Below are 22,649 nucleotides of genomic sequence, written 5' to 3'. Positions count from 1 at the left end.
TGGATAAGGAAAACCAATTGACGCCTCTGAATTGTGGTGCTGGGGAAGAATATTGAATATACCATTGACTGCCAAAAGAACAAACAAAAATGTCTTGGAAAAAGTACAACCAGAGATGTTCTTTCGAAGCAAGGATAGTAAGACTACATCTTATATACTTTGGACATGTCAGGAGGGATCAGTCCCTGGAGAAGAATATCATGCTTGGTAAAATACAGGATCAGCAGAAAAGAGGAAGGCCCTCAAGGAGATGGATTGACGCATGGCTGCAACGGGCTGAAGCATGATTGTGAGCATGGCGCAACACCAGGCAGTGTTTTGTTCTGTGGCTCATAGGGTCTCTGTGAGTTGGAACCAACTCAACAGCACCTAAAAACAACCTGGCCTTTGCAGTCTTACCAAAAACACTCACCTACTGAATTCTGGACTTCAGGGCACATGACTCTTTCATACAACCTGGGAAAATGTTTCCCCTCTACAAGTGGACAGACATTCCCTGGGGACAAGGAAACAAATTCATGTTGTTCCCAGAAACACTAGAGGTTGTCACCACAACTGCCTTCTCATTAGGGGTAACTCTGATCGCTCAAGGAATTCAGTCATCCAGTTCACAAATTAGGCCTGACATTCCTGCAGACTTTCTCAGAAAATTTTCATCAGCAATGCACATTAGGCCAAACTTGGGTACAGAGCTATGCTCACATCATACTGTCACCGCTGAGTCACACAAAGTGATGGCTGTCATTTGATCAAACATGTTATATGCTCTAGTGAAATTATTATGTGATTAAATCAGCTTGCCTTAATTAAAGCAGATTACCTCCCATCATGTGGGTAGGCCTAGTCCAATCAGTTGAAGAACAAAAGGCAAGTTTTCTATGTTATATTCCCCAGACTATAAAGATATACAGCCAGAACTCCTCCACTCTCTTCCCATTGTCTGACCTACAGATTTTGGGGCACAACACAGACGTAAACTCCAGCCTGTTACTTGACCTATAGATTTTGGACTTGCTAGCCCCACAAGCATGAACCAACTCCTTAATATCTCTGGGTGTGTGTATACACACACACATCTAATTGCTTCTGTTCCTCTAGAAAATACTGACAAAAACAGATGGCTTAAACAATAGGCCTTTATTGTTACACAAATGGGAGGCATTTGAGACAGGTATTCGTCAACTGGAGTCTGGAAAAAATTAATGAGTATCGTATGAGATAAAAAATTTCATAAACAAGGTAAACCTGTGCCAACTGCCACCAGAACCCAGACCAGGTTCTCTTGGACACAACTGGGTCGGGTCCATGACCTACCAAACCCACTACCATTTAGTCAATTCCAACTCATAGCGAACCTTAGGACAGAACACAATTGCCCCAGTTTCCAAGGCTGTAATATTTATGGATGCAGACTGCCGTATCTTTCTCCTACAGAGTGGCTGGTGGGTTCAAAATGCCAACCTTTCGGTTAGCAGCCAAGATCTTAACCACTGTGTCACCAGGATTCCTTGTCCATGCCCTAACCAGTCAGAAATTGGAATGAAGACCCCGTAATGGCTGAGGCTGCCTGTGATTTTCTCCAGGGAGTAGGAGAAAACAGTTACCTGCCTTGCCTGAGCATTCTGGGGTGACTGAGTCACACGGTGGGAATTCGCAAGATGGCAGAAGTGAGATGGCTTCTGCCATAGAAACTGACAGTGATAGAATTCTGGCAGGGACCTGTGGAATTTTGTAATATGCAACACAGGCAGATGGCTCCCTCTCAAAGCCTCTGTAGAATGGTAAGTTACCACACCACCTACTCTGTGGACTTTCTTGGGCAGAATGATGTTAGACCTTGGGCTGAAGGCATTCCCACATATGTTGCCTTATTCTGGTATGAAATTTTCAGTGTTAAATAAGGCTGGAACTGTGGCTAAAGGATATTTTGTATTCAACACACGCAGAAGGCCTTGTTCCTATGATCTTGCTGGTGTTGAATAAGGGTGGAGTTTTGGCTAAAGGATTTTCCACATTCTGCACACACACAAGGCTTTACTGCAGTGTGTATTTTCTCATGTTTAGTAAGGCTGCTATTTCTACTAAAAGATTTCCCACATTCACTGCACTCATAAGGCCTTTCCCCAGTGTGGACTTTCCGATGCTGAATGCGGCTACGGCGATCCTTAAATGACTTCCCACATATGCCACACCCATAAGGATTTTCTCCTGTGTGAATTCTCTGGTGTTGAATAAGGGTGGAGCTTCGGCTAAAGGATTTCCCACATTCACTGCAATCATAAGGCCTTTCTCCAGTATGAATTCTCTTGTGTCCTCTAAGGTGGGATCTATCCCTAAATAGCTTCCCACATTCACTGCACTCATAAGGCCCTTCTCCACTGTGAATTCTCTTGTGTATAATAAGGTATGAGCTATTGCTAAAGGATTTCCGACATTCACTGCACTCATAAGGCCTTTCTCCAGTGTGAATTCTCTTGTGTACAATAAGCCGGGAGCTCTTCCTGAAGAACTTCCCACATTCGCTGCACTTGTAAGGCCTTTCTCCAGTGTGGACTCTCTAATGTTGAATGAGGCTGGAGTGATTGCTCAGTGATTTCCCACATTCCTCACACTCATAAGGCTTTGCTCCTGTATTACCTCTCTGGTGTTGAATGAGCCCAGATTTTCGAATAAAGGATTTCCCACATTCACTGCACTCATAAGGCCTCTCTCCAGTGTGGACTCTCTGGTGTTGAATAAGGCCGTATTTTTGAGTGAAGAATTTCCCACATTCGTTGCACTCATAAGTCCTTCCTCCACTGTGTGAACTCTCTGGTGTCTACTAAGGGAGGATTGGTGGCTAAAATATTTCCTACATTCACAACACTCATACTGTCTTTCTCCATGCTTTCTTTCTCCAGTGTGAATTTCCTTATGCTGAACAAATCTGTACTTGCAGTTGACAGCTTTCCCACATTTGCTACCCCCACAAAGCCCCTCTCTGGTACCATGTGTCTGTTTATGGCTGGACTCTTTCTCATGTTCACCCCACTTGTAATGACTCTTTCTACTGTGAAAGGTGTCCCCATACTTGAGGTCACTTAGTGGGTTTTCACTGTTGGGCACGCCCCAGTGCTGGAAAAGACCTGAGAAAACAAAGGCGTCCTTCCCAACTTCCCCACAGGCAAAGGGCTGCCCTGATGCTTGCAATCTGCAGTCTTTCACGAACAAGTTCCTGTCCACATCTCGTGTGAAGGGCTTCTCTCCACTGTGATGCTTTTGGTGCTGGGGAAGGTTTGCATTAAGCCAAAAGGCTCTCACACACACTCCACCCAGGTATGGTTTCTGCCCAGGGTTTGTTGCTTCGTGCTGAGCCAAATGCAAAATGTTGTTCAAGACTGAAACACACCTCTCACAGGGGTGAGTCTTCTGGGTGGACAGACCTGCCTGTGGAGTCCAGACCGGTAATAATCCCATAGAAACACTGTGCTCAGGAGACGCCTCCATCTCCTCCCCTTGTCCATGCCAACAACCTGAAAGCAGAGAAATTCTGGAGAAGTTAATATTTCCATCTGTGGGACATGGAAGTCACAATGAAAATGTGTGTCATGGCAATGATTACTGGTGAGAGTTGCACAACATTAACGTAATTGGTGTCACTGAGTTATACAGGTAAAAAACACAGAATGCGATAAAGTTGTGTTAAATTTATTTAAAAAAAAAAAAAAAAAACTGTGTGCCAGACACACCAAAGAAATAGCCCAAGGGACTATTCTGAGGTGACGCAGCTAAAGACAGGCTGAGGCAAGAATTCCTGGCAGTACTCATCAACTAACTATCCCAGAATGGAACAGGCCTCAACAGACAAAGAACAGAAGGATGGGGTACAACACTGGGAGAAGAGGCAAGGTTTTCACGTCAATCCTGTGCCAACAGCCTTCAGCAGGACCATGTCACCTGGTGACCTGTTCATGGTGTACAGATGGTTGGTTGTAACACAGACCCAGGAAAAAACACTTGGAATGGAGAAGATGGTATTGACAGAATACTTAAGGATACAAGTACATCTCTGACACACTGTGCTTGGGTTACAGTTGGAGAACATTGTGAAGGGAGCAGTGAGAGGAACAAGTGACAAGTGGAGGCCAGGAAAGTGATGGCAGCCAAGGGTTGAAACTCATATTCAAATTATAAGTCAACAAAGTAGCCAGTATGGGGAAGAAAATGTAGAAATAAGATATGGCCAGTGGTATCTACAAACTCTGGTGGACACAAGGCAGATTTCTGGCACGAGCTGATCACAGCCTTGCTGTTGTGCCTTTTCCTAGGTGCAGCTTAGTAGCGGGGGGCCAGGCCACTTATAAATCATCTGGCCATGTCCACTCTGAGAAGCAACTGGACTATCCCCTTATGCCCTGTCCTCAATGATGGGACCTGCATGATTCAAGTCCTAAGTGAAAGGCAGGACAGGGGAGCGCCAGCACTGACCCAGAGCAAGTCATCACGTAACAGAAGACAAGATATAAGACAGGTCCATGTCAGTAGTGACCATGACAATATCTGCAATTCCTGACACAGGTGGGCAAAAGGACAAGTCAGCTGGATGAAGGGGACAGAGGTAATGTAGATGCAGACATATCACCCAGTCAGGGAGAGGACAAGCAGGGTGGGACCCACTGGGCTGAGTGGAAGATTCCTGACTCTCAGACTCTTCCCTGCACACTCTCGGGCAGCAGGTGATGGGGATGCCTTGGGGAGTGCACTGCTCCAGGAAGTGCATACAGCTCAGCACTGGGCCCCACAGCACACACGCCAGAAAAAGTAGGGAAGCAGCAGAAGCTGTGGTCTAGATGTAGAAGGACAGAACTGTCTCTGGGGAAAAAGAAAAAAGGCAGAGACTGGCTTGAGACACTAGAATGGGTTTCACTGCCTTACCCAATGATGCTATGATTGCAAAGTTCTCCAGCATTACATTGCAGAACAGCAGCTTCTGAGCTTCATCAAGGAGCCGCCATTCCTCCTGAGAGAAATCAATGGCCACATCCTCAAAGGTGACACAGCCCTGCCATGATGGGTACAAGAGTTCATTCCATGATTGGCTTGTCTCCTATGACTCTGCATAAAAAAAAAAAAAAAAATCCCCCATATATTGATTCCCTGCTTACTCTCCTCGCCAGCCCCCACCTCAGGGAATATATGAGATGCTGGTGCCACTGATGCTCTCTCTCCCCTCGTGGTCCCAATGATCTCTGTGTCAGCCCCAGCATGAAAAGGCAGGTGAACAGACAGATGAGATCTAAGCTCTGGATATGATGTGCAGGGCCATGGGAGCACCATCTTGTTAGGGAGTTCCCTGGGTCTCCCAGACACAACCAAATACAGGCTTACCTTCACCCTTAGGTCCCCAACACAGGATCCTGGGACATAAGTTCACACTAGTCTCCACATGCACACCTCTCTTTGTCCTACACTCTTTTCTACTCTGCACTCCCTAGCCTCCTCCTCCTCACTACCCCACACCAGAGACACCCCCTGGCCTCCCCACATGTTGCCGAACATGTGGCATTCAGAGAGGACTTGGGAAATTCAAACAGGAACATATATTCCATAGACCTCTGATGATCTCCACTGCCAGGGCAGACCTGAATTCTGTCATGAAAGACTGCCTGCTTCAGTCAGTTCCTTGCCTCAGTAGACCAGAAGCCCCTCAACCTTTCTCACTTGTGCTACACTTGCTGTTCCCTCACCAGTCATAGCCTTCCTCTCTCCACCTAAGCCTCCTGCAAGACCAGGCCCCAGTGGCCCTCCACTCCAGGCCCAGTGACTCTCCCAGAGATCACTTGGTCAGCCTGACTGAAATATCCCAGACACCATCAAGGGTCACCACAAAATCCTGGTGAGTCCACAGAGCATGAATGTGTTCCAGACACAGAATTACTGTCATCTTGCTTCTATTACTCCTGTATATCCAGATATGTCTCCTGTCTACTCATCCCTCAGAAGTCTTGGCCACCTTTCAGATCATTCTCACTCCTACAATCTTCTCATGGCCACCTCTCTACCTTAACTGTGTTTGTGGCACCCAACACTTTCAACCCTGGGCCCAAGCAGGAGACCCAGTCCTTGGTCCCTAACTTCCCCCTTACTAGCCTGCTATTAGCATTACCACTACAACCATTCTTCTACTTAATGTGATACACTGCTCTTTCCTGATACACACACTATTGTGGGTGTTGTTATGTGCCATCGAGTCGATTTCAGCTCATAGTGACCCCTATGACGGAGTGGAACTGCCTCATAGAGTTTTCTAGGCTGTAATCTTTACAGGAGCAGATTGCCAGATCTTTCTCCCACAAAGATGTCTCCATCCTGAACTTCTTCCCAGAATTCCAGATCTGTTGTCCAACTGCCCACTTCATGCTTTCACTCATTTCTTCTCTGAAACATCTCAGACTTTTAACATGATCAAAAAAAGCTCCTGAGGACCCCCCACCACCACCACCAAATTACTCCTACTATTGTCATATCCATCTCAGTTGATGTTGAAACTCAAAACTCTGGCATTATCCGTGACTCCTATACTGCTCTCTCAGGCACAAAATCTGAAAATCCAAGTAGACCACCTTAGAAGACAGATCCACAATCCAACTATTCTGCCAAACTCCACAACCACCTCACTATTGCAGTCATCATCAACACACACCTGGACAGATGCAGTACCCTCCTCCTTAGTCTTTCTACCACACCCTTAGTCTGGCCTCAATACCGTAGCCACAGGGAACCTGATGATACCTGGGTCAGATCACCTCCCTCCCTGTTCCAAAACTTCTACTGTTTCCATCACCTCCAGATTAGACGCTTGACTTCTCAAGCCTAACTCCTGCCCCCTGTGTTCTGTTCCCATGAGAAAGAATGGAGACCTAAGATTCCCAGAACACATCGAACTCAGTCTCACCTCCAAGTATTTGCATATACAGATACCTATGCCTGGGACAAACTTCCAGATCTCATTCCACTGGTTACCAACAACAGGAACCACTCCGTGGAGTACCTGAAATAAATTTAGTCCCTAAGCTTGGAGTCCCCCTGCTCAAGGGCTAAAAACAGAGGCCGGTGAAGAGTCCAGGACACTACAAACCAAGCAACAAGATTGGTGACACCCTCCACTCACTTGTGTAGGATCCAAAATGAAATGTGTGGGAAATGGGAGATGTCATACAAAGGTCTCAGTCCTCCCTGTGGCCCTGTCCAGCCCTGGAGCCAAGTGACCTCGTGATCACTGCGTTATTGTGGTCCTCACTGTCATCATCCTCTTTCCAGTCTGTTTTTCTTCTGAGCAACTTTTTTACCATCTCCATCTTGTCTACAACCCTCCATAGCTCCCAGCGTCCTCAGAATGAACGCACAATTCCTCAGCCTGCCATCCAGGCACGATTCCTAACACTCTAATCCCTGAAGATACACGACAGAACCCAGGTTTCCCTGCTGTTCTGGCTGAGTCGCACCTCCAGCCTTTCCTCTGCCAGGGGCTCTCTCCCGTCCCTCATCACACTAATTCTCAGTAAACGGGGTTTCCACCACGGAGCAGCCCCTTGTGCAGGACCAGGGTCTGTGCTGCAGGTACCTGAGCAGGCGCCCCATTCGGGCTCGAGGACTGCGAGACTCGGGCCAGGACAGGGAGCCCTGAAGAGCACAGCACTTGCCTCTGCCAGGTCCCTCAGGGCGGCGGCTGCCATGGAGACAGTGGGCGGAACGGGGCCGGGCGTGGCGGGCGTTGGGCGGGGATCCCGGCAAGCTGTTCACTATTCCCGCCAGGGCGCAGGTCACTTCGGTCGGCGCCGGCGCCGAGTCGCACACACGCCAGTGTGCAGTGAGGACAAAGCCTCCTCCCGGCACTTCTCGGCCGGTAACCTCGGTGCCCATGAGACTTTTCGAAGCCCTGAGCCGGGGAATACACCTTACAATAACTAAAATGGCCGCCACGGGAAAGACCAAAAGTTCTGCCCTGACAAGCTGCGCTTGCGCAGAAATGACCATTAGCGGCGCTCTCATTGATTCAGGGATGCGGTAGGCGCAGGGGCATCGGGGTAATGTAGTTCCTGCATCGCCAAGGGCCACGGTTTAGTTTGTTCTTCACCTCAACTTCTAGGAACAAAGGTTACTTAGGCACTGGGAGAGACGCTTGGAAATGGCTTCTCTATATATAAAATGTATGCGAAAGCTGGTCAATGAATAGAAGAGACCGAAGAAGAATTGATGCCTTTGAATTATGGTGTTAGCAAAGAATATTGAATAATACCATGGACTGCCAGAAGAATGAACAAATCTGTCTTGGAAGAAGTATAGCCAGAATGCTCTTTGGTGGCAAGGATGGCAAGACTTCCTTATCAGGAAGTCTTATCAGACATCTTATCAGGAGGGCCCAGTCCCTGGAGAAGGCCATCATGCTTGGTAAAGTAGAAGGTCAGTGAAAAAGAGGAAGATCCTCAACGGGATGGATTGACACAGTGGCTGCAACAATGGGCTCAAGCATAACAAGGGTTGTGAGGTTGGCGCAGGACTGGGCAGTGTTTTGTTCTGCTATACATAGGGTCATTCTGAGTCAGAACCTACTCCATGACACCTAACAGCAGTGAAGCGGGCCTCGCTCCTTATTAAGGTCAGTAGGCAAATTTTGGGGGAGTTCTGTTTTCAATTGATAATCAGTGTTTAGAGACATCATTTCAGACTCCTTGAAGCTCACAGTGCACCCAGACACTAAAGATATTTCACACGCTCCAAAGGCTACTGATTTCAATACACGTATCATTTTAGCCAATCATTCAGAAACAACGTATATCCACTGGTTGTGGGAAGCTAATAAAGATTATATTATTATTGTTCAAATGCATGTAGCCTGAATCTTAAGCATCAGTTTTGTATGTAGGGTTAAGGACAGGAGAGAGAGGCTCCAGACAGGGCCATGACGGGAAGAGAAAAGAGGAATGTTGTGCCCCCTGAAGCAGGTGGGCAAAGATGGAACTCTGCCTCCTGTTCCCACAGAAAACATCTCTCCTGCCTGTATAGGGTGTGAATGTGTCCACCCCAGTGAGAAACACTGTTTTATTGGAATAATATTTCATATCCCAGCTGCTTAGATATATTCAATTCCTTTTAGGCATCTGACATCGATCTTAAAGAAAGACCACCTTAACAAATATTTTTGTAGGTGATAGTGGCTGTAGTGTTCCCAGTCAGAGCAATTGTAGAAAAGAGGCATCTTAATCCCATGATCTCATCTTTTTGCTGGGAAGAAGTGATGCTTTTGCCTGTGTTTGCAGGAACAGTTCTGCAGAAGGAATTAATATTGTGTCAGAAAAAAGGTTATGAAATGCAAATTACAGAAAGATATTGATAATGCTCATGTAGTTATTTAAAGATAGTGACAGATATAGCTCTGGGGAAGCATCAATGAAGGGTGAAAAAGTTGACTTTCAAGAAGTTTGTGCAGGCACTGAAGTCTGAGGAAACATTTAAGCTGAGCTTGTGTCTACTCTGGAACTTCGTTCATACTAAACATTTTATCTTCAAAATGGGATTCATTTTCATTCATGAAACATTGCGAAGTCCAGCTTGGAGGGGGAGTTAAAGGAAACATTTAGAGTAGCCTGAATAGTAAAAGAAACAGGGAAGCTGAGGCGACATGTTTATTCACTGCTCTAACAAAATCATTGAGCAAATACTGAGTATGAGGCACTGTTGCAGATGCACGGGAGACACTGGAACACAAGAAAAACAAAGACCCCTTACAGCATAGACATTATCTATTCAAGAAGACAGTGCGGAATTATGAAAGAAGAGATACTAAATTATATAGCATGTTAGAATGTGGTTATCACAATGGAAAGAAGGAGAGGTTTTGAGGAAGCTGAGAAGTGGGGAGATGGGATGCAATACTACTCAGCACAACAAGGGAGGCCACCTTAATAAGGGGCCATTGTGCAAGGATTTGAAGGAGGTGAGGTATGAGCCATGTGGGGATTTAAAAAAATAAGTTTCAAGTAGAAGATTCAGTTGGTTAGGTGGCTTCTGTGGGTGGATCCTTCACAATCTTCCTCTAACCCAGTGGGCTATTCATCTGGCCTGCTCATTGCAAGAATCTTTGGAGGATGTCTTTGAGAAGTTTTGGCTCTGCCATTCTTAGTCTGCAAATCTCAAGCCAGATGAACTGGAGACTGGATTCAGATATTCTCACCTTTCCTAGAACACAGGTTTTCAGTGTTTGATCCCCGGACTTTCACTTTCAGCATTGCCTGGGGACTTGTTAGAAATACCACTTCTCAGTCCCGTACCCAGACCTATTGAACCAGACCCTCTGGGATTTGGGCCCATGCATATGTGTTTTAATGAGCCCTGGTGGTGTGGTGGTTAAAGCTCGGCTGCTAATCAAAAGGTTGGCAGTTTGAATCCACCAGCTGCTCCTTGAAAACCCTATGGGGCAGTTCTACTCCATCCTATATGGTCACTATGAGTCGGAATCACCTCGACGGCAATGGGTTTGGTGTTGTTTTTTTGTTTTTTTTTTTTTTTGGTGGTGCAGTGGTTAAAGCAGTCAGCTGCGAACCAAAAGGTTGGCAGTTCGAACCTACCAGCTGCTGGGTGGGAGAAAGATGTGGCAGTGTGCTTCTGTAAAGATTTACAGCCTTGGGTCACTATGAGTTTGAATCGACTTGACGGTAGTGGGTTTGGTTTGTTTTGGTTTCGTATGTGTGTTTTAACAAGGCTGCCCAGTGATTTTGATACATATTCTAAAATTTTCCATCCTTCTGCTGTGATTCCTTGGACAGGAGGTACATGTGATTCTTGCCATCAACATGAATCCTGTCTAAAGCTGCAGGATTTTACACCTGAGGTTTCAAAACCACATTGGCGCATGTTCATTTTGTAATATACATTAAAACTTTAATGTAAACATGTCAAATTTTCTATTTATTAAAGAGTACCACAATGCATATATTTATGGAAAATGAGAAGTCTCTGATAATTCCATGTCCTGCAGAAAAACAATGGTTGCTGTATAGTATTATCCTTTCAGAACTATGTCTGCACATGGAAGCATCGCTGTGTGTGTGTGTGTGTTCAAATATATTTCTAAACAAGTCTTTTTTTTAGTAACAATAAAGTCATACTTTGTATTCTGATTTGCGGTATGCTTTTCTCAGTTAACATACCTTGGACAACTTAATGCTCCTGTCTTAGTTATCTAGTCCTGCTATAACAGAAATACCGCAAGTGGATGGCTTCAATGAACAGAAGTTTATTCTCTCATAGTCTAGAAGGCTAGAAGTCCAAATTCAGGGTGCCAGCTCCAGGGAAAGACTTTGTCTCTCTGTCAGCTCTGGAGGAAGGTCCTGATCATCAATGTTCCCCTGGTCTAGGAGCTTTTCAGCACAGGAGCCTTGGGTCCAAAGATGTGCTGTGCTCCTGGTACTGCTTTCTTGATGGTATGAGGTCCCATGTTTCTCTGCTTGCTTCTTTCTTTTATATCTCAAAAGAAATTGACTTAAGATACAACCTAACCTTGTAGTTTGAGTCCTGCCTCATTAACATAACTGCCTCTAATCCTGCCTCATAACATCATAGAGGTAGGATTTAAACCACATAGGAAAATCAAATCAAATGATGAAATGGTGGACAATCACACAACACTGGGAATCATAGCCTAGCCAAGTTGACACAAATTTTGGGGGGACACAATTTAGTCTATAACAGCTACCTTCTTATTTTATTCCTCTGTTAAAACAAAAATCATATTAAGCCAATAACAGAAATTGATTGAAGTCTACTTAATATACAGCTTGCAAATTAGGGTACCCTTTCAACTTTGTCTAGAGAGTCAAAAATGTTCCAAAGATGAGAGAACCTCGAAACGCTTTTATATAAAATCTTATCAGCATTGCCACGGAAAAAAGCTTTGGGAACAGAACTGATAAACAAATTTGAGGTCGGGAAAGATTTTCATAGAGCATTGTCTTGAAGAACAATTAAATGAATTACTGGGTTACCCCGAATATAGCTCCCAGTCTGACCCTTGGAGTCTGTTTCACCAAAACTGACTGAATTCTTCAAAATAGCACAATTCTCAAAGCGAAACAGTCTTACTAGTTTATCTAGACCTTTGTTTAACTCAAAGGTGATTTTTAGGAACCAGTTTTTTTCCAGGGTCAAGGTTTAAAAGGACACCTAAGGGCAATGGCCTGGGTGGGTTGCCTGAACTTCCATGAAAGCCATAATCTGCATTTGAGGAGAATTAAAATGGTTTCTCACCTCATACTTCCTTATCTGACGCCTAAAGCAGGCACCTTTTTCTAGAGGGTGTGCTGCATTCTCCTGTCTTCAAGCGCCACGCTGGCCGGGGGTGGGGGGAGGCCGGCCGCGGCCGGGGGGGAGGCCGGCTGGAGCGGACCCATCGCCCCTGGGTCCTCCTCCAAGACCGCCGCTGCCTTCCAACCACGGTGGGCCTAGATGCTGGATTACAGAGCGTCGGGGTGGAGGCCCGGCAGCCGTGGTGCACCACTACCTCCAGGTCCTGGTCCGTCTGAGGGGCAGTACGTCTTGGATTGGGCCAAGCCGTGTGTTCCTGTAGGCCGCCTACAGGCCCAGGAGACCATCTAGGGCCGCAACACCCGGGCCAAATGTGCGGAGAGGGTTCGGGGGGCCTACGTGGCCCCGGGTGGAGGGAGCCAGCCGGCTCTCCTGGCCTCCAAGGCCTTCTGTTTGCCGGTTCCATAGCGCCGTCGATCTTAGGTGCACTCTCACAGAAAGGGTGTTGTGGTTAGGGGCCTCGGGGGAGGATTCGGCCTCTGACTTCCTGTGGACTGAGCCCTCGTGGAGCTTGCCCAGGGGCACCCTGCACTAAGGCCTCAGGGGAAGGTGCGACGCCTCTTGTGTCCCCTCCAGTCCCCACCGCCCTGGGCCAGCCAGGACGCCATCAGCCCCTGGGCGGTGATGTCTGCGGTCCCCGCCTTAGTCCCCTACGGCTCCCCCAGACTTCAGGTCAGACTTTGCGCCACCGAGGTGAAGCACTTCTGCTTAGAGGGGAAACGAAGGAACTTGGATTCCCTCTAGTGAGCAGGGTAGGCCAGGAAGACTATTAACACATTAAATGTTGTTGGGCGCCATCTAGTCCATTGGGACATAGCGGCCTTATAGGACAGAGTAGAACTGCCCCATAGGGTTTCCAAGGCTGTAATCTTTACCAGAGCAGGTCACCAGATATTTCTCCCGCATAGTAGCTGGTAGGCTCAAAGCACAGACCTGTTGGTTAACAGCCTTCCACCTTTTGGTTAGCAGCAGAGCACTTGACAATTGCACCACCAGGGCTCCTTAACACAACAAACAAAACGTCTTAAACAAACCATAGTAGTTCCTGGGTGACACAAACAGTATGCACTGCATTTCTAGCCTAAAGGTTGATGGCTCAAACCTACCCAGAGTCCCCTAGGAAGACAGTTCTGGTGATCTGCTTCTGAAAGCTCACAGCTTTGAAAACACCATGGAGCACAGTTCTACTCTGTACACATGGGGTGGTCAAGAGTTGAAGTCAACTCTACAGCAACCAACAAAGGAAGGAAGAAACCAAGCAGATTTGGAACTGATTGTAGTCCAATAGACTAATGGAGAAAAGACACAGATCTTACTAGGAAAAACAGAGTGGCTCTTGAATTCACTTAAAGACATAGATTTGTGTTTCATCTTGATTCATCATTCATTACAACCATGTTACCTACATTTGTCGTTGTTAGGTACCTTCGAGTAGGTTCTGACTCACAGTGACCCTATGGACAACAGAACAAAACAACGCCTGGTCCTGGGCCATCCTCACAATTGTCGTTATACTTGAATCCATTGTTGCAACCACTGTGTCAATTCATGTTGTTGAGGGTCTTCCTCTTTTTCTGTTACCCACCACTTTACCAAGCATGATGTCCTTCTTCAGGGACTGGTCCCTCCAGATAACATGTCCAAAGCATGTGAGACGAAGTCTCGCCAATCTTGCTTCTAAGGAGCATTCTGGGTGTGTTTCTTCCAAGACAAGATTTGTTAATTCTTCTGGCAGTCCATGGTATATTTAATATTCTTCACTAACACCATAATTCAAAGGCATCGATTCTTTGGTCTCCCTTATTCATTGTCCAGTTTTTGCATATATATATTTATATTTATATATATGTAAAATCCGTCAAGTCGATTCTGACTCATAGCGACTGTATAGGACAGAGTAGAACATATACCAAACCAAAAAACCAAACCCAGTGCCATCGAGTCGATTCCGACTCATAGCAGCCCTACAGGACAGAGTAGAACTGCCCCATAGAGCTTCCAAGGAGCACCTGGCGGATTCAAACTGCCGACCATTTGGTTAGTAGCCGTAGCACTTAACCACTACGCCACCAGGGTTTCCTATATATGAGGTGATTGAGAACACCGTGGCTTGTTATATTATGTTATAATATAATTAGAGTAAGATGCTATTTAAATAATTTAGATACAGGTTTCAGTTTATATACATTAAGCAGTATTTTATATGATTCACTTCCAGAAATTATAGTAAAATTCATTTTTCAATTCGATTTTGATTAAACAGACATATTCTTGTTGTTATTGATTGTTGGGGAGTCGATTCATAGCAATTCCATGTGTCACAGTAGAACTGCCCCATAGGGTTTTCTTGACTGTAATCTTTAAGGAAGTGATCACCAAATCTGTCTCCAGCTGACAACCTTTCAGTTAGCAGCCCAGCACTTAACTGTCTCGCTGCCAGAGTTCCTTAAACAGACATCGTAAACTCATAGAACTGCAGAATTATACATTTAGCAACATACAAGATTTTTTTTTAATGGCCATATTTTATGCTTCTAAAGTTACTGGTAATAAAAAGCAAATGATTATTTAAGGATGCAAGAGAGAATGAAATGAAAGCATAGCTCTTTGAAAGTTTCCTTTAAGTACCAATGGTTGACACAATTTTCTAAAAATTATTTTTAAAAAATGATGTTTTCCTAAACTGAGCCTAAATATTGAAAGTGAATTATTTTTAGTACTATTTAAAACAACAGAAACAAATTTTTTTTAACTGTAGCAAAAAAAAAGCATTAAAATGTAATGTTTGCATCCTGAGACCAGAAGAACTAGATGGTGCCTGGCTACAACCAATGATGGCCCTGACAGGAAACACAACAGAGAACCCTTGAAGGAGCAGGAGAGCAGTGGGATGAAGACCCCAAATTCTCATAAGACTAGACTTAATGGTCTGACTGAGACTGGAAGGACCCTGGTGGTCATGGCCCCCAGACCTGCTGTTGCCCCAGGACAGGAACCATTCCCAAAGCCAACTCTTCAGACTGGATTGGACTGGACAATGGGTTGGAGAGGGATGCTGGTAAGGAGTGAGCTTCTTGGATCAGGTGGACACTTGAGACTAGGTTGGCATCTCTTGCCTGGAGGGGATATGAGAGAGTGGAGGGGGTTAGAAGCTGGTGAAAAGGACACGAAAAGAGAGAGTGGAGGGAGAGAGTGGGCTGTCTCATTAGGAAGAGAGTAATTGGGAGTGTGTAGCAAGGTGTATATGGGTTTTTGTGTGAGAGACTGACTTGATTTGTAAACTTTCAGTTAAAGCACAATAAAAATTATTTTTTAAAAAATGTAATTTTCGATAAAAAAAATTCTTTTAATACTATTGTGTTTTTGGTGGTTTACACAGCAGTTTAGGTTCCCATTCAACAATTTCTATACAAATGGTTCAGTGACAATGAGCGAACATTCTCATTATTTCTGTTCTGGTTGTTTGGTTTCCATTAATCTAGTTTCTCTGCCCGTGCACATTCTCATCTTTGTTTTAAAGTAATTGCTCACATTTGGTCTCATATAGGTAATTTTTTAAAGGAGCACAGTACTTATGGGCGATATTCATTATTTTGTTAGCCAATCTGTTATTTAGCTACAAGGTGACCTCAGGGGTTAGTTTTGGTTCAAGGTTTGAAGAGTATCTCAGGGTCATAGTCTTGGGGAGTCCTCCAGTCTCAGGTAGTCCAGTAAGTCTGTTTATTTTTCCTTACAGAATGTGTGGTTCTGTTCCACATTTTTCTCCCATTTTATCAGGGTCCGTCTATCGCAGCCCTGATTAGAAAATAAATGTATTTTCAATGAATTTCCCATTATTTTTTATCGTAAGTAAATTGGATTATTGCACCAACCTGACAAATTCTCAGGGGCCCATTTTCTCTGCTATAAAACATTCTGATCTTTAACATGACCTCCAACACCTGCCAGAGGAAGACACCACCTGTATTCCTTGCTTCATCTCTCATGACTCTCTCCACCACACACTCTACTCCAAACGCATTAAACTTCCTTCAGTTTTTTGAAGTCCACATATGTGTTCCAAACTCTGGGTACTGCTAGGTCATTTTCTCCCCACTTGAAACACTCTTCACTCAATATGCTTTGACGATGCAAATAATTTTCTAGATATCACCTCAAAGTTTAAATCAACGGTGAGTTTCTACCAATAACTCCCAAACACTGAAAATTCACTATATGACCTTATTATTATTGCCTGATTTTCTCAAATGAGTAATCTTATACAATTTTAGAAAGTTGTCTTAGAGGCATTATTTATACCATGTTCATTTTTGGCACTGTTTTAAGCAATATGAGGCCAGGGTTACTTCTGTTATTATCTCATACTTAATCACAAAGTCCTGGTAGATTACCTGTCATAAAATATGGGCCTAAAAACACAAAAACAAGACTGAATAAATTATAGGATGTCCTGCAGGGAACTTATACTCTAGAGAAAACACTTGGTAAAATTGTTTTTCTTCCCCAGCAGGCAGAGCAGAAGTGAGAGACACAGGTGTCACTACCAAGGAGCACAAAGGGGCTGAATGTTGGGAAGCCTGCAGACACCAGTGCAGAAATGTACATTAACCAGTGACTTGGGTTAACAACAAGGGATATCCAAAAGGACAAAATGGAAGACAGAGAATAAAAGGAGACAAATATGCTCACCATTATGAGGATGATGTATCTGGCTCTGGCCTGGTGGGAAGGTCTGAGGGAGAGGCTGTAGCTGTGAATGTGTTGGACTTGCTGCTTGTGTCTGTGCAGGACAAGGACTATGAAGCCACTTGCCCAGACCATGAAGCCTAAACATATAACATCTATAGAGGAGAACATGGCAGCATGATTTGTAGGACTAAAAATCTTTCTGGAATGAGCAAGTAACAGTATTCATAACTTTTCTCCATACTCATGTTTTTGCTCTTTCTTGATCCTGTTACATTCATAGCAACATTAACAGCAGATGCAGGGTCCAGCAGAGGAAATGGCAGAAGACAATGCACTTTTGGGGTCTAATCATGTGCTTTAACCACCCTGAGATTCTGGAGCAAAGCTTAATTACCTGAAAGCCACTCAAGAGGCAGGTGGTGCTGAGGGAAATCCTTCTGGCCACTCTGTGAAAATAGAAGACAAGTTTACATCCAACATCATCCAGTAAATATTTCTACCCAAAAGCTGCCATTATCTGAGGGATTCCATTAAAGAAAAGAACGAAGATGTTAGCTATGACTAGCTGGTTGAGAATCAAGTCTGTGAATCTCAACATGTGCCCAGTAAACAAAGTCAACATATAAAGACAAAGAAGAGAGAAATTTTCAAGGATCCCTGCTCCAGTCTGAGTGAGAAAGATAATGCCCATATTTAAGTCAGTAGGGATCATTTTATCAATTTACAGGGGCTATTTTTTTTTTATTGGTAGCTGGTTTTATTTGAATCAGAAAAATCTGGAGGGCAGGGCCAAAAGGCAAACAAGTCAGATGCTTCCGCTGATCCCCCTTACAACTAAGACCCAAAAAAAAAAACAAGTGAATCAATTATATATATGACAAGCTAAGAACCCTGAGCATCAAAGGCAAAGTTAAGGAATCAGACTGAGTGATGGGGGAAAGAAAGACAGTGCAGAAGCAGCGATGAGTTGCCGAGCCCGCTCAACGCCTCAGCTCCAATTCCTGGGCTCGTTCCCTGGCGCAACTGCAGTGGGGCTGATGGTAGTTTCCTGGGACACGGCAGCTTCAGTGAAAGAAGGCAAGCAGAGAAGAGCACCCCTGACCCTATGGAGTGTCTACATAAGGGCTGGCCACAGCATTTAGGAAGCAGCTCCTTCAGCTAAAGAAGATAACCAAAGTTCCAGCACCCCAACCCCCTGGTGTGATGGCCATGGGACTGGCCGTGGAGTTTAGGACATAGCTGCTTCAGCAAAAGAAGGCAAGCACAGGACACAGCCCTAACGCCCCTGAGGCAATCTTGGTGGGGACCCAGCCAGTCCACACAGGCTACACACGCCTCTGGAATCTGAGATGAAACAGCACTCTCGGCACAAGATAAGTGATTTTGTCTAATTTTCCACACGAGAATCTAATAGCTCCTTCTTTTGAAAGAACTCTCTACTATCTATCTGACCCCTCCTCCCTCTGCCCCAGCTGGTTTCATTAATAGTTGATTTCCCTGGGCCTGAGTAAGATAGGCCCTGCTGCACTCATTGAGCCATTCTCTTGCCCTGGGAGAAGGAACAATTAACAAACGGGGAAAAGATACTCTGCCAGCTCCCCTAATCTGGAAGCTCAGAGCAGAAGCGGCTCCAGTCCAGGCACAAGCGATACACAGACTTTGTTTTTCACCCTGCATGGATCCAGGTGCCTATTATATTGTAAGGGTAAATCTGTTTGAGGTCTGACTGTAACTGTATCAGCTGTGTGGTGGAGAGGCAGGTTTTGGCAGTCTGATACTGCTGTGTATATTAAACAGGGCCTTTTTTTTTCACCTACCCACAGCAGGGGCCTGAGGACTGGAGGCTCCATCCACACCACCTGGCCACCCATGAAACGGGTTCAAGGATAGTGATGCCTACCAGCCCTTACAGGTATAAGCATTGGGCACCTAAGGTACAGCTGCAGAGCCCACCCACCAGAGCACTTTAAAGAGAACAGTGACAGTCCTTCCTCGCCGACACTTGTGGGAGGGCTATTAGCCCCCTGCCTTCCTCAGAGTGTGAACCCCTGCCACTACCAGAAACCAGTGCATACACCCATCATCACTGCTCCTCTAAGATACTACGTGAGAGCCTACACCACACGCTAGGTGACTGACTGTCAGGACACCTGAGCTGAATCTATATAAGAATAGTGAATGGATTCCTAGGCTCATATACCTGGTAACAGCTCTAGCCATCTGGTAACAGGACATTAGTGCTTCAAAGGCTCCAATAATCAAGTAAGCTCACTCTAGTAGCCTATCTGGGTATATAAAAACAAAACAAAGCAAGAAACTAGGACACAGTGAGCAAACATAAAATAAATTAATACGATAAATTATAGATGGCTCAGAGACAACAGTCGATATAAACTCACATAAAGAAATAGACCATGATTGGTTCAACAAACTCCCAAAACAAAGAATCAAGGACTCACCCAGATAAAGATATATTCCTGGAATTACCAGATGTAGAACACAAAAGATTAATATACAGAACTCTTCAAGACATCAGGAACAAGATCAGGCCACACACAGAAAAAGCCAAGGAACACACAGATAAAGCAGTTAAAGAAATTAAAAAGGTTATTCAAAAACATAAAGAAAAATTTAATAAACTGCAAGAATCCATAGAGAGACAGCAATCAGAAATTCGGCATATTAGCAATAAAATTACAGAATGAGACAACTCAGTAGAAAGTCAGAAGAGTAGAATTGAGGAACTGGAATGTGGAATTAATAAGAATGAAGATAAAACACTTGGCAACAATATATTCAAAGAAAAATCAGATAAAAGAATTTTTTAAAATGAAGAAACCCTAAGGATCATGTGGGACTCTACCAAGAATAATAACTTGCAAGTGATTGGAATACCAGAACAGGGAGGGATAACAGAAAATACAGAGAGAATTGTTGAAGATTTGTTGGCAGAAAACTTCACTGACATCATGAAAGGTGAAAGGCTATCTACCCAGGATGCTCACTGAACCCCATACAAGGTAGATCCCAAAATAAAGTCACCAAGACATATTATCATCAAATTTTCCAAAACCAAAGATAAAGAGAAAATTTTAAGAGCAACCAGGGATAAGTGAAAAGTCACCTACAAAGGAGAATCAATAAGTTCAGACTACTCGGCAGAAACCATGCAGGCAAGAAGGCACTGGGATACCGTATATAAAGCATTGAAGGAGAAAAATTGCAAGCCAATAATCATATATCCAGCAAAACTGTCTCTCAAATATGAAGCCGAAATTAAGACATTTACAGATAAACAATTTGCAAAAACCAAGACTATGAGAAATACTAAAGGGAATTCTCTGGCCAGAAAATCAATAATATCAGATATCAACCCAACACTAGAACACAGAACAGAACAACCAGATATCAACTCAGACATGGAAATCACAAAAATAAATCAAGATTAAAAAAACGCTCAAGACAGGGAATCAGTGAGGTCATTATGTAAAAGATGACATTAAGTCAATAAAGATGGGCTAAACAAAGTAGACATAGATCTTCCATATGGAGAGGAAATCAAGGCGATACAGGGAGATACAAAGAAGACTAACAATCCTACAATTCAAAATAAAAAACAAGATAAACATAAAGACTCAGCAAAAACAAATTCAACTACAATGAAAAAGAAGAACACACAATTTACAAAGAAAAATTTCTCAGCCCAAAAATGTGGAAAAATGAAACTGTCAACAACACACAATAAAAGGCATCAAAATGACAGCACTAAACTCATACCTATCTATAATCACGGTGAAAGTAAATAGAATAAATACACCAATAAAGAGAAAGAGAGTTGCAGAATGGATTAAAAAAAAAATGATCCAGCTACATGCTGCCTACAAGAGACATGCCCTAGACTTAAAGACACAAACAAACTAAAATTCAAAGGATGGGAAAAAATATATCAAGCAAACAACAATCAAAAAAGAGCAGGACTGGCTGTACTCATTTCTGACAAAACAGACTTAAAACTTAAATCTACCACAAAGGATAAGGAAGGACACTACATAACGATTAAAGACACAATATACCAGGAGGATATTCCCATATTAAATATTTATGCACCGAACGACAGGGCTTCAAGATACATAAAACAAACTCTAACAACATTGAAAAGTGAGACACATAGCTCCACAATAATAGTAGGAGACTGCAACATACCAATTTCAGTGAAGGAGAGAACATCCAGAAAGAAGCTCAATAAAGATGCGGAGAGCTAAATGCCACAATTAACCAATTGACCTCGTAGACATATACAGAACACTCCACCCAACAGCATCCAAGTATACTTTCTCTTCCAATGCACATGGAAGATTCTCTAGAATAGACCACATATTAGGCCATAAAGCAAAGCTTATCAGAATCCCAAACATCGAAATATTACAAAGCATCTTCTCCGACCATAAAGCCATAAAACTAGAAGTCAATAACAGAAATATCAGGGAAAAGAAATCAAACACATGGAACCTGAACAACACTTTGTTCAAAAACGATTGGATTATAGAACAAATTAAGGACAGAATAAAGAAATTCATAGAATCCAAAGAGAATGAAAACACTTCCTATCAGAACCTTTCAGACACAGTGAAAGCAGTGCTTAGAGGTCAATTTATAACAATAAATGCACACATACAAAAACAAGAAAGGGCCAAAATCAAAGAATTAAACCTACAACTTGAACAAATAGAAAGAGAATAACAAAAGAAACCTTCAGGCACAAGAAAAAGCAAATAATTAAAATTAGAGCAGAATTAAATGAAATAGAAAACAGAAAAACAATTGAAACTGTTAACAAGATCAAAAGCTAGTTCCTTGAAAAGATTAACAAAATTGATAAACCATTGGCCAAAAAGACAAAAAACAGGAGAGGAAGCAAATAACCCAAATAAGAAATGAGATGGGCCATATCACAATTGAACCAACTGAAATTAAAAGAATCAGAGTGCTATGAAGAGTTGTACTCTAACAAATTTGGAAAACCTAGAGGAAATGGACAAATTTCTACCTTAAAATCCTAAGAAAAAGAGGGTAATTAACTATCGTTGATGTTAGGCGTCATTGAGTCAGTTCTGAATCATAGCGACCCTATGTACAACAGAACAAAACACTGCCCAGTCCTGCATCATCCTCAAAATCACTGCATTGTTTGAGCCCACTGAGGCAGTCATTGTGTCAATCCATTTCTTTGAGGGTATTCCTCTTTTTCCCTGACCACCTGCCTACTTTACCAAGCATGATAGCCTTCTCAGGGACTGGTCCCTCCTGATAACATGTTCAAAGTACATAAGGCGAAGTCTCACTATCCTTGCTTCTAAGGAGCATTCTGGCTGTAATTCTTCCAAGACAGATTTGTTCATTCATCTGCCAGTCATGGTACATTCAATATTAGTCACCAACACCATAATTCAAAGGCATTAATTCTTTGGTCTTCCTTATTTTTCATCCAGCTTCTACATACATATGAGGCAATTGAAAATAACATGGTTTGAGTGAGGCACATTCTAGTTCTTGAGGTGATATCTTTGCTTTTTAACACTTTAAAGAGGTGTTTTCACCAGATTTGCCCAATGAAATAT

The 22,649-nt window shown here is 43.6% G+C and overlaps 2 protein-coding genes across 2 annotated transcripts in view; both read right to left on the bottom strand.

Moving 5' to 3' along the window:
- Positions 1 to 22,649, bottom strand: part of LOC126085051 (zinc finger protein 345-like) — a 118,550-nt gene that overhangs the window by 34,387 nt on the left and 61,514 nt on the right.
- LOC126085057 (zinc finger protein 416-like) lies at positions 1,139 to 7,946 on the bottom strand. The gene is made up of 3 exons (XM_049900005.1): positions 7,604 to 7,946; positions 4,915 to 5,094; positions 1,139 to 3,512 (listed from the first exon to the last, which is right to left on the bottom strand). The coding sequence occupies exons 2-3, from the start codon at positions 4,946 to 4,948 to the stop codon at positions 2,587 to 2,589; spliced, it is 960 nt and encodes a 319-aa protein (XP_049755962.1). The 5' UTR covers positions 4,949 to 5,094; positions 7,604 to 7,946; the 3' UTR covers positions 1,139 to 2,586.

This window comes from Elephas maximus, chromosome 11 (assembly GCF_024166365.1).
Source record: "Elephas maximus indicus isolate mEleMax1 chromosome 11, mEleMax1 primary haplotype, whole genome shotgun sequence".
In the NCBI taxonomy this organism is placed as follows: domain Eukaryota; kingdom Metazoa; phylum Chordata; class Mammalia; order Proboscidea; family Elephantidae; genus Elephas; species Elephas maximus.
The sequence above is the reverse complement of the archived record's forward strand: the minus strand, read 5'-3'. Positions and strand labels throughout refer to the sequence as shown.

Coding starts and splice junctions, on each gene's coding strand:
- LOC126085057 (XM_049900005.1), bottom strand. CDS start 4,948: ATGCTGGAGAACTTTGCAATCATAGCATCATTGG. Junction 3,513..4,914: donor TGCAATCATAGCATCATTGG/GTAAGGCAGTGA, acceptor CTCTGCTTTCAG/GTTGTTGGCATGGACAAGGG.